Here is a 12812-nt window from a genome sequence, read left to right as displayed (position 1 = left end):
TATACTAATAAAATTGTGTCCTAGAAAAATGTAAATTGTGGCTGTGGATAAGGGTTTCCCACTCACTCCCACCCTATCCACAATTACCACTGCTAAATCCTCTAATCTGCTTACTGCCCTCTGTTGCCAATTGTTAACCTCATGTCAGCATAAATTTGGTCATTGAGTGATGTACATCATCCTTAGAAAATAATTAGCTTTCTATAGTGGCATTACAGACACGAGTATGTTGTTGAGAAACTCGGGACAACTTATTCCTGTTTATGTGCATTTTGTGTCATTTCTATTTGTCAGTGTCAATTAGTTTGCTGCCCAAATAGAATAGCTCATCTACACTTTTTGCATGTCATTTCTTACTCTAATTCGCACAGCATCGCCTGATCTCATTTGATTTAATTCCATTATTCTTGTTTCGCTTTGTTGATATTTTTATTATTAAGACACTGTCCAATCCATTCATCTTTCGAGTAAGGCTGGCCTGATAATGTTTTTCCCCAGGAAAGACTTTTTATTTGGCTCTCTGCTCCTTTTTCACTTTTCCCTGTGTCAGTTTTCACTACTGATAGTGATACTCACTATAAACCAATTGTTCATTTGGGTGCCCCCGACAACTCCTGAATTTGGTGCTCCAAGTGCCCCTCGTAAGTGTGATATGTCTTCTATAAAAATCTTACCATTGTGACATCTCTGGTGCCCTTATCAGCTTGGTGCCCCAAACTGAGGCCTGCATCACTTGAGATTTAAACTGACCAAGCTTCCAAGTGCTTTACTGCCTATGAGAGAATTGCAGTGTCATCAGATTGATAAAATTTTGGAATGAATACAAACCTATCCATCACTTGTCAGCTCAACTACTGCGTCTCTTACATGTTCTTATACTCATAAAACTGCAGTTTGTTTTGTATATAAGTTGTAAATAAACATTTGCACCTATATTTTGCCCCTGCTATCTTCAGAATTTTTAAGAGTCTAGTCAGTTGGTATTGCCAGAAGTCTTTCCTAAATCTATTAATGCTATAAACATAGATTTAAGTTTCTCCAACCTATGTTCTAAGATAAGTTATCTCCTGAACACAGATGATTTTTCCCTGAGGTAGGCCTCTACCAATGCTTCCATTCTGCTGTGAAGAATAAGGTATTTTGCAGCCATGTCCAGTAAAACTGGTAGTTTGGTAACATTCACACATGTCAGCTTCTAACAGTGCTTACCACCAATGTACATTAAGCCCCCTGAATTGAAGTCAGAACAGCTGCAAATTGAATTCCATGAATTGGGTTAATGAAATACACTACACAAGTTTTCAAGTAATGTGGGTTCCTTCCACGTTTATTATCACTAAGAACATTACAGTGATCAGATAAAGTTTAACATCAAACATTTTATGCAAGAAGGTACCACCACTTTACTGTACATGGATGTTCCATTAACATGGTACTCTCACCGTGATGTCGGCCCTTTTTGAACTCTGCGGCAATGCAGTATAGAAATGGTGCAGATGCTCTAGTTTTTGGTAAAGGCACGGAAATGAATAAGTATCTCCGTAGTAAAAGTTATAATACTCGTTCAGAGCCCCAAATAGAATCATTAAAAGAAGTCTGTACAAAATCATCTACTTTATTGAAGTTAACATGTTGATTTACACATATAACTTGAGTTAACAATAGTGGTACTCTAGTTTCATACAGTGTTACAACACGGACTATTTCAAACATGTGTTACATGGTTGAAATCTGATACCAGACTGTCACGGAACTGTGGGCACAATTATAGGTTACTGTATACTTTAACATACATGTTACACACTTATTTACAATCACAGTGCAGATATTAGCAAATTCTTAATTATTAGTTTAATTTCTTAGTGTAGGGTGCATTTAGCCCACGTATAACAATAAAAGTATGGTGATTAAAGTTTTAATATAACAAGCACAGTGGCTGAATTTGAATTGGAAAATTTGGGTATGTTTGAACTTCGGCAGTAATTACGTTAACCTAATTTAATTGAAATCAAAATATGTTACTATAATGTTTAGAAGTTTGTCTTTCAGGTGAGTGGTGCCATCGTTATCAAATCTATTAGCTCTAAATGTTTTCTCATTACATACTACAGTAGAATTTTCAATTAGGCATGACTTATGTACACATGGTTTTAAACAAAACTATTTAAATATTTGCAGTCAGCTGATCTGAGACTGTAACTGCAGCAACAAAATCGAATTTAGTTGGGTTTGAACAATAATTGGATTGATTTGTGCCTACACCAAGTATACATTTTAAAGAAAATCAAATAGCAATTATACACATTTTTTCTTTTTTTTTTTTTTAAAGTAGGAATTATTACAGTCTTCTTGAAGTCTGAGGGTATCTCCCCTGTGGCATGTATCTTGCACTTAAAGTGAAATACTTTTCATTTTTGGCTCACCCAAGAAACTCAATTCCGAGGGAATGTCACCAACTCCAGGGGTCATGTTTTGGCTTGGGTCTGTCAGTTCTCTGTCATATTCTTCTTGCAGTGTCATTTATCCCATCCGTGCTTCATTTACTTAATCAGCTTGTACTGAACTGTTTTGAAAGTTCATTTCCCTTGTGTAGCCATTCTGTTTATTCCTCCCATCTCTCAGCTACGGCTTATTTGCTTAATACTGGCACAGAGTACGAGTTATGGTATTCACACTAATGCTTTTCTCTTCTCCAAAGATTTCTCTAATTTTGCTATACGAGGTGTGGTCAAAAAGATATGGGAATTTTTGTTTTTCTTAAAGAATCTTCATTCATTAACATCGACTTTGTCCCCTAAAAGGCAATCACCCTCAGATATAGTACACTTTTAGCTGTGCCCTTTCCATTCTCGGAAGCACTTCAGGAAATCGCTTCTCTTATGGTGTACAATTCCGTCATTGATTCTGTTTCTATCTCATCAGTAGTGGCTAAATGACACCTGGCTCTCTCCAACCTTGGGAATAGAAAGATGTTAACCTAACCTAGAAGCATTGAGGTGTGAGAGGAGCATTATCCTGGTGATCCAATTTCCAATGAGTGGTTTTGCCGCAATTCTGGTCTTTTCTTCGGATTGCTTCACGCAAGTAGCACATAACTTGCAGGGTAGTATTCCTTATTGAGTGTACGACCATAAGGCAGGAACTCATGATGCACTGTTCTATTGTAATCAAAGAAAACATTGAGAACAACCTTCATATATGATCGAAAGTGTCAAATTTTTTTCAGTCTTGGCTTTTCAGGCAGTTAGCCATTGGGACAGTTGGGCCTTGGTTTCGATGTTATGCTGGTGTACCCATGTTTCATCAGCTGTTATAACCTTCTTCAGAAGTTCTGTATTGTTGTTGACTTCATTCCACCAATTTCTGAGCGATGTCTGTGCAACATTGTTTTTGGTCGAAATTAGACAATTTTGGAACAAGCTTTTCTGCTACTCGTTACATGTCCAAACCATCTGAAAAAAATTGCTTGGCTAGGCGTGAACCAAAGGTTATGTCGACATCATCAGCAACCCCTCTGATGATGATCTGGTTATTTTCCAGAACCATTTTCCTTACTTCTTCCACATTGTCGTCGGTAATTGATGTGCTAAGGCATCCATGTTGGTCGTCATCTTCAGCATCTTCTTGACTCTCTTTGAAACATTTAAGCCACTCATAAAATCTTGGCTTAGTCATAGTAGATTCACCAAAACCACAGTCAACATTTCAAGCAAAATTTAATGCAAATTCTTTGAACCATCTTTTCCAGAAGTAAAAATTCCCCGAGCACTCAAAACCATATTTAACTATTTTGACTGTCAACAATAAATTAAATATTCAAAACAGCTGGCAATGCTAAAACACTTCAGCAACATGTGTACCAACAAGACAAAAAAATTTGAAAATTAGATGTATAAATCTCACAAAATTAGAGAATTCCCATTACTTTTCGATCACACCTCGTAGGCAGCATCCGTATTTTTCCTCTGGATGTACCTTCTTCGATGTCTGCCTTACTTTTGCCTACTTAACTTGCTGCATCTTTATAATTTTCTCCTCTTCTCAATTCATTATCTCAGGTTATCCAAGGATTTCTACTAAGCCTTGTCTTTTTGATCCTGTGGTGCCTTCACTGTTTCATTTCAAAGCATGCCATTTGTTTTCTATTGTTTCTTTCTCCTTTCTCCACCAGTTGTTGCCTGATGCTTCATTTTAAGCCTTTAAACTCTCACCAAACTCTGGTTCTGTCAATTTCTTCTCTTTTAACCTGCAGTTCACTACCAATAAATTATAGTTGGAGACCACATCTGTCTTACAATGTTCTGCAGTTTAAACTATGGTTTCAAAATCTATCTTGCTGTTATATAATCTCTCTGAAACCTCCCGTTGTCTTCAGGCCTGTTCCGCATGTATTCTCTTTTTTCATGATTCTTAAATCAAGTGTTCCAATGATTAAATCATGCTCTGTACAAAATCCAACAGGTGACATTCCCTTTGATTCCTTCACCCAGCACATGTTCTAATGCTTTTCCTTCTCTCCCTGTTCCATCAATTTCCAGTCTTTTTTAACGATCTGAATAATTTCTTTTTAATCCATCATATGTTCTTTCAGTCCCTTTATCTGCAGGGTTAGTGAGCATATAAACTGGCAGTATTGTGATGGGTGTCGGCTTCATGTCTACCTTGGCTGTGATAGTAGGGACTGCCAACATTCAGCTTAGATGCCTAGAAACTATGAATTCATCACGAATGGTGATTGTTTTCCAATATTTTTACACACCATTACAATTTTCACACATTGAATAGCTAGTTCTAGATTACACCCCCCACCCCCCTCTTCTCTCTCTCTCTCTCTCTCTCTCTCTCTCTCTCTCTCTCTCTCTCTCTCTCTCTCTCTCCAGATACTGAGTCATATATGTACAAAATTTGGTTGAAATTGTTCAGCATATTTCAGAACAGTTGCATTAATCAATTTTTTTACTTTAATGGAATACTGAAATACAAACTAATATGAGCAGACTGCTCGTGTGACTGTAAATTGAACATTAGTGGAAGGTCCATGGCTATTGAGGTCCATGGCTGTTGGAAAACAAACACTTTATGTATAGATACAAAATGCTGTCTAAAACTAGATTTGAAATTTTAAAGTGTGACACATTTTTTGCTTCGGCACCTTTTATCAGATGAAAGCAGGTACAGAATAGGCAAGTGTATTCATCAGTGGAAGTTCAACCATATTGTGAAGTACACATCCATTCGGTAAATGAAGAAAATGGATGAAGAACGGCTGCAAAGTGCACTCAGTGTTAAGTTTCAAGAATTCATATTATGTTAAAAGACAACATGTAAGCTGCAATTGGGGTTACAGGGTGCAAAGAGTTACAGATCATGGCTTACACCAGAATATCCAAAGCTTGTCAGTTCTCAAAGATAGTGTTTCAATCCTTTTGGTCAGTGATACAGAAATTGGAGACAACTGGCTATGTTCATGGTGTTTTAATGATACAGTCTATGAAAATGTTTGTAAAGCTGAGCCTAGAAAACTGGCTTTCAAGTTATGAAACATATAAACCAGAGACTCGGATCTGTGATAACTTTTACATTAGTGGCAGCTTATCTTCCCTTTACTATGTTACAGATTCGTTTTTCTCAGATACAAAATCATTGAACCTTTCTGTATGTACTTGTAAAAACAAAACCATTTAGAAAGCAATGGACAAACATGGCACATAGGATCTGAATGGTGTCGTACTTTGGCTATTGAGTAATGTCTTTGTACAAAAAATGTAAAACCTCCCTCTTTTGTGTTTATAGATGTACATATTACAGAATGAAGCAGCACATGAGATTAGTTCGTTGGTTCTAAAATAACTGTATTACTACTTCGTTGTGTATATTTGTTTGAAATTTTCAATGCACTGCTATTCTCCCTTTGCATTATGTTTTAAAAACAGAATTGTTTGTAATTATGAAATTGAAAAAGGGGTCGAAACAGTTTCAAACAATGGCAACTCCAGGTAGGAATATAAACAATGTAGGCAAAGATAATCGCTACTTACCGTAAGAAAGATGCATCAAGTTGCTGACAGGCATGATTAAAAGGCCCTCATATATAGCTTGTGGCCACAACCTTCATCAGTCACACAACACACACACACACACACACACACACACACACACACACACACACACAGGTACAACGAACCACCATCTCTAGCATCTTGGGCTAAGATGCTGGAGTTGATGGTCGTGTGTGCCTGGGTCGAAATAGTTTATCTTTTAGCTGGTTACATCAAGACAAATGAAAAATTTCATTTGGCAGAAGTACTGAAAAACTCAAATTTCTAAAGATATTGTCCAAACCTGCAGAGTTCTGTGTAAAATCTGCCTGCTTTTCTGTTGGCAGGCACTGTGGACCTCGTCTTTCAGAAGCTGCTGGTGAGAAATTAAGAAATCGTTATGTACTGATGCGAAGTGGAACTCGTGAACATGAGATTGAAACTGAGAAGAGATTGTCCATTCCTATTACTGTAAGGTAAAATAAATCAGTACTGTAATTTAATATAGAAACCTTGCTTCACTTTTGATCATCAGGAAATCATTCACTAAATTGACAGTCTTGGTAAATATTAATTTGCCAAGTGGTCTACATGTCAATGTAAGTGTATTTATGTACTAAAGATAGTCTGCAACATGAGTCACATGGGTGGTATTGAGATGTCAGCTTTAGAATCTGGAAAAGACACTGTCATTAATAATCTGGGTCTCTCTCTCTCTCTCTCTCTCTCTCTCTCTCTCTCTCTCTCTCTCTCTCTCTCTCTCTGCCTACCTTTTCCTACGTGATTATTTACGAAACAGTTTATATTGTGCTTAGCTATGTGTGTTCTTGAAATGTGGTTTAAAAATGTAATTTGTTAAATTTATCACTTACATTTTAAGGGACCCTGTACAGTTTGTGTTGTATGTCCTCAGACTGAGAATGATTTGAATTGAGCCCACAGATATTAGAATAAGTTTGTAATATAATGTTGCAGGCAGCTTGAGGCAGTTATACGAATTTCGGAGTCTCTAGCAAAAATGCAGTTACAGCCATTTGCAACAGAAGCACATGTTGATGAAGCATTAAGGCTTTTTCAAGTATCAACACTGGATGCAGCAATGTCAGGAAGTTTGGCAGGTTTGTATAACCTGAATTCAATTTCACATTTGTGTGGACTGAATGCCAACATCAGAAAGAGAGTTGTTTTTTGCAGGTGCTGAAGGTTTCACCACTGAAGAGGATTATGAGATGTTGGGGCGAATTGAGAAGCAACTGAAGAAGAGATTTGCCATTGGTTCACAAGTTTCAGAACACACAATTGTTCAGGATTTTCTCAGGCAGGTATGTTAAAGGCTTCGGACAAATTTTTTTTCTAAATGATTTAAAACGGCGTGTTTCTTTCTCCGCTTCAGCAGTTCCAATTCCATTACGCATTTTTTTGTTCTCAATTTACAGAAATACCCAGAGAGAGCAGTGTTCAAGGTCATTCACACTATGATTCGCAGAGGAGAACTGCAGCACAGGATGCAAAGGAAAATGCTTTACAGATTAATGTGAAAAGGTATTAATTTCTGACAGAATTACTGATTATCCCTCTGAAGATAGAACCATGAGACTTTTAATTTGCAGAATGACCTAGTCATCGTAAAGATCTGAATGGAAAGTAATGAAACCTCTCTTCACTACTGGTGGCCACAGTGTGCTTGCTTTACATTGGATTGTTGAAGGATTGCAGCTGCAAAATGCACCCATGGGGAATTGTTTCTAAGCTCCCATTTGCAAAAGGTCAGTGACAAACTAGACCCCTTTCATAGTGTGTGGTAAAAGTTTGGAAGGTAGCATGTTCATGAAAATGCTGTCTCCAAATTTTGTTCACTATGCTGATCAACAATTGAGTCAGATCCTATGTTGCAGCAGGCCTTGGGAGATAAGTGCCTTTCTTCGAAATTGGAAGTTCTATGGTGCCTTAAGATATTCAAACTCATTCAGGACACCCACCACTGAGCAAAATGGAGGGCAATTAAGTACATCAATACATGTGTAATTTTGAAAAAAAGTTACTTTTGATGATGTGTTGGGATGATAGGCAGTGGATATGGTGAAGGCCAGTTTGCACTAAAGTTCCCAAGGATCTGCAGCTGAAGAAAATATATGCCTAGTTGGGTATAGTAGACACCCCAGAAGAATCCCTGTAAGTGGTGGAGGAGGCGGGGGGGGGGGGGGGGGTCGGGTCTCTCTTTCCCCTCGCATCCTTCTGCCCCATGACTGCCAATGGTCTAGGTTACTGGCAGTCCAGTAAGTATTGCCTTGCTACTAGGTTTGTCAGCCTTCTGTTCCAGTATTCGCTATTTATGAAGACTTATTTTATTTTTTACAAACAGCACGGGTGCCAAAGTAAAAAATTGTCGGAAATGCATGCAGGCGTCACATCTCCATTATAGGCAAGAAACTGACAAAAAGAATGTCATTGGTGCAGTTTCAACCAAATAAAATGAAATGTGTAATACACGGTAGCAATATTACTTACTGATTGGCGACTCCATGGAGTGTTCTGTGCACCACGACCAGATAATGGATATAATTGGAAGAAGAAACAGCATTGGTCGTATTTTTGTTTTATTATCCGCAAAATCGATTTTCAGTCACTTAATGACCATCCTCAGTGCTGTAATATACAATTAAAATTGATAGGCACTGGTATCAACAAGCTTAGAGCGATCACATATGTGAAATTGGAAGTTCTATGATGCCTCGCTCTAAGCTTGTTGATACCAGTGCCTATCAATTTTAATTGTATATTACAGCACTGAGGATGGTCACTAAATGACTGAAAATCGATTTTGCGGATAATAAAACAAACAAAAATACGACCAATGCTGTTTCTTCTTCCAACATTATTGTTCAAAAGTTACTGATAGCATGTACACATATATGTAGAATTTGACCAATAATATTCCAGAAGTACTAGTACACTGAGGAGTTCAGATGATTAAATATATTTGCTTCTCTCAAGCTCACTAAGTCAGTCATAGTTGGAATACAGAAAAATATTTTTAAAGCAGTACATGCTGTTCTATTCTATAGCAAGTCACAATGCACACAAGACTTGGTGCCATGTTCCCATTGTGTGTTATTCTCAGTGGCAGGCAGTACCCAAATAGTTAACTGATTGTGTATCAGAACGAGGTGTGTGTGTGTGTGTGTGTGTGTGTGTGTGTGTGTGTGTGTGTGTGTGTGTACGTCCAAAATTAGGTAAAGGCTGTAAGTAATTTCGTGGACAGTATGACCACAATAACACATTGGGGTGCTTACAGAACATAGTTTTGTGCTGAAATAAAATAAGATTTTTTGATAATAGCTTTCCAGGTTGCCTACAAAGTGTGGCAATTGCCCTGGCACATAGTTTTGTTACCCAAAGGTTCTATTGTCAAAGACTTTTAGTGCTTAATTTGTGACTGTACACCGTGCCAGTACTTCTGACGAAACAAGTTAAAATAATGTTTCAAGACATCTAAATTGAAACAAACACTTCCTGGAAAGTCAGAGTACTAGACTTGTCTTTTTTACAAATCAAGCTCTGGGTACACATAACACATTGGTGCTGGTATACTCGTTAGTCTCAAGACTAGTTCAATGCATCTCTTCAAACTAGTCTATCAGTTAATGTCTGCATAGCTACTGCAATGTACAGGCATTTGAAACTGTGTACTTCAGTCAAGCCTGTTTACTGTAAAAAAATATTGGTCTCCCTCTAAAATTTTTACTTGCCAAACTTTCGTCAATTACATTGTTGATGATTCCTTGATGCCTCAGAATGGGCCCCTTCTTTAGCACAGTTGTGTTACAAATTTCTGAACTCCGTAGTTTCATAAAGTACCTTTTCATTAGTTGTTAGATATACCTATATTACCTGTCATTCTTCTATAATACCTTATTTCTAAAACTTTTATTTTCTTCTTGTCCAAAATTTTATTGTCCATGTTTTAGAATGCTACACTCCTTACAAATACTTTCAGAAAGGAGTTCCTACCACTTAAACTTACATTCAACATCAATAAATTTGTCCTTTGGAGAATTGCTTAACCAGTCTGCATTTTATATCCAATATTCTTTCAGCCCCCTCAGTTATATGGCAACCTATCATCTACAACTTGTTTTATTTTATGATTTTTTATTTGACTACATTCTTATAAACTGATCTTTCACACCCTTTACTGTCTCTTATAGAATTAGTGTCATTGGCAAACACTTCTTCATGAACTTTTAATTCCTTTTCCAAGTTTCTCTTTGGTTTTCTTTATCATGAGCTCAGTGCAGAAGTTGTTTACATCGGGGATAGGCTTTATCCCTGCTTTACTCCCTTCATTTCATGCCATTTGACTTGTTTTCCCTCCCATGCAAGTGGATTCAACATGTTAAATGTATTTTATTATATTGAATATTTCACATATATTCTGTTTTACAGATGCGAGTTTTAACATCTGCGACTAATCCTGTTTAATGGTGTATGCCTCTGGAGGTAAGAACACATGTAAAACAGAAATGGGCAGCATCAAATTGCAGTAGCTACCAGGTTCCCAATACTCATTCTGTTTTTTCTTCTGTTGCAGGTGTGAAAGACTTTGTAGATCCAAGAGTAATGTTGCAACATATTAAACTCCTCCGTCACAAGAAACACAATTTTAAAAATTCTGGGAAAAAGGTCACTTTTGGCCCTGCACATAAATATTAATTGTTGCAAATAACGGCAAATATGTTTTTAAATAAAGATGTGTTTTTATTAAATAAATAAATTACGCTGTTTTAATAAGTCTTTAAATATTTTATGGCATGAAAATGCACTTGCCTGATGTAACATATCTGTAAAATGCCTCTACAAGTGTTATTTCATTGTTGCCACAGTCACATGCTCAGGTTTGACATCCATGGTAATATCTAACCATTTACTTACTTTGCACTTTTTGGTTACCTGTATGCAAATGTCAATCTCCTTTCATGTAGATTGTTGCAATAACAATATTGTCCTTTGTGCCTATGTGAACAAGTCAAACATAGTGCTCATATTACGCTTTCACTCTGAAATTCAGAATTCCAGTTGAACAAAATAACATTGGTTGAATCTTATCGACACAGGCCATAGATTAAGCAGAGTCTGAAAGCTTAAAATAAATTACAAATAGCGGGTTACAATGTCTGTCATCGGCTAGTGAAATTCCATTGTTCAAGAGTAAAAGTTTCGTGTGGGGTTGATTCTGATTGCAGCAAAGCACTAGACTGCCATGAATCAGTTTTATGTATTGTTAGCCACATACAAAGTACATTAATAATCCAGTATAAATCACATGTTGATTAAAAGAATACGAAATATTATTACTTGTAACAAAAATAAATCGATGATAACCCACTGAAATAATAAAATCCATGCACCAATGTACTGATGAAGAGGTAAAAGAGCTCCACAAAGAGATGCAGAAATTAAGACAACAGTTGATCACACTATATGTTGACAGTGGATATTTTAATGCAAAAATGGGGCAAAAGAATCAAAGAATGATTCTTCATTGTAGAATGCAGAGAACATTATTTTTAAAAATTTACATAATGTCCTGGGAGAAGATTGCAATCAGTTGTTGTAAAGCAATTTTTTATAACCTATTTAGATTGTTTTAATTTTCAAAACAGGCAGGTTTTGGTTCAACATGAACCATCCTCGGAGAATAACCTGTCCAACTTATCAGTCAAGTGGACCAAAGTGAAGTCTTTAAATGACTGACATGGTTTCAATTCACAGTACGTCCTTTTTCTAAGTAAATTCACAGGTAGAAATGTAACATTTTTTCATATCACATTGTTAAGACTGTGAAATAAATCTTTGTTAATCAAGAAGTGAAGGACACAAATGCTGCAGATGGTTAAAAATATTAGTATTATAGATTGTGCGATCATGAAATTCTTTGGGGGTGGGGGGATTGTAAATTTGAGTAATATGAGTAAAGCCCTTTTGTTCCGTAGCAACCAAAATCAAGTGGGACTCACCTAACTACCTCTATCCGATGAAAAAAAAAATGAAAAACAGGGAGTGAAGTTTTAAGAAAAGGTTGCTGATAAAAAAGGTTGCTGATAATCTGCCGGCATGAATCACTGTAGCAGCTCTGGTTGTTTAAGCTGGGAGGATTGGGTTTAATTTTATCAGTTCTGATAATGTGGTTGTGGTGAACATCCATAAGAAGGGCCTAGCATGAAAATCTCTGATTTTTGTAGCAGAATCAGTACAGTCTTATTGGTAGCCTAATTCTCAGTCAAATTGTGCACTTTAACCACTTACTATGAAAAAAGTTCAGCCATTCTGAAATGTGTAATAATGCCAAAATCACAGACTAATTCTCTCTCTCTCTCTCTCTCTCTCTCTCTCTCTCTCTCTCTCTCTCTCTCTCTCTCTCTCTCACCAAATGAAAGCGCTGGCAGGTTGACATACACACAAAATTCAAGCTTTCGCAATCAATGGTTGCTTCATCAGGAAATAGGGAAGGAGAGGGAAAAGCGAAAGGATGTGGGTTTTAAGGGAGAGGGTAAGGAGTCATTCAAATCCCGGGAGCATAAAGACTTACCTTAGGGGGGGGAAAAAGGACAGGTATACACTCGCGTGCACACACAAGACAGTCAAAAAGGGCAATTATTTAAGAAAGAACAGAAAAGATGATTTTAGAGCAAACAATAATAGGAACATGATAGATTTGTGCTAATTATTCACAAACTGAAGTTTGCTCAATGGGTATTGGCTAGATGCAGGATG

At 36.9% G+C, this 12812-nt stretch overlaps 1 protein-coding gene across 2 annotated transcripts in view; it reads left to right on the top strand.

Annotated features, from left to right (window-relative positions):
* The window catches only part of LOC124800482 (DNA replication licensing factor mcm5), an 83371-nt gene extending 72542 nt beyond the window's left edge, over positions 1 to 10829 (top strand). For both annotated transcript variants that reach the window (XM_047262998.1, XM_047262999.1), the window contains exons 12-17: positions 6386 to 6514; positions 7014 to 7156; positions 7233 to 7360; positions 7475 to 7580; positions 10485 to 10538; positions 10630 to 10829. In XM_047262998.1, coding sequence (XP_047118954.1) covers positions 6386 to 6514; positions 7014 to 7156; positions 7233 to 7360; positions 7475 to 7576 — 502 coding nt within the window. In that variant the 3' untranslated portion in view covers positions 7577 to 7580; positions 10485 to 10538; positions 10630 to 10829. The remainder of the gene's footprint in view (positions 1 to 6385; positions 6515 to 7013; positions 7157 to 7232; positions 7361 to 7474; positions 7581 to 10484; positions 10539 to 10629) is intronic.
* Positions 10830 to 12812: the final 1983 nt, after the last annotated feature.

The sequence above is a fragment of the Schistocerca piceifrons genome, chromosome 1, assembly GCF_021461385.2.
Source record: "Schistocerca piceifrons isolate TAMUIC-IGC-003096 chromosome 1, iqSchPice1.1, whole genome shotgun sequence".
NCBI lineage: Eukaryota > Metazoa > Arthropoda > Insecta > Orthoptera > Acrididae > Schistocerca > Schistocerca piceifrons.
This window is presented reverse-complemented; position numbering and strand designations above follow the sequence as displayed.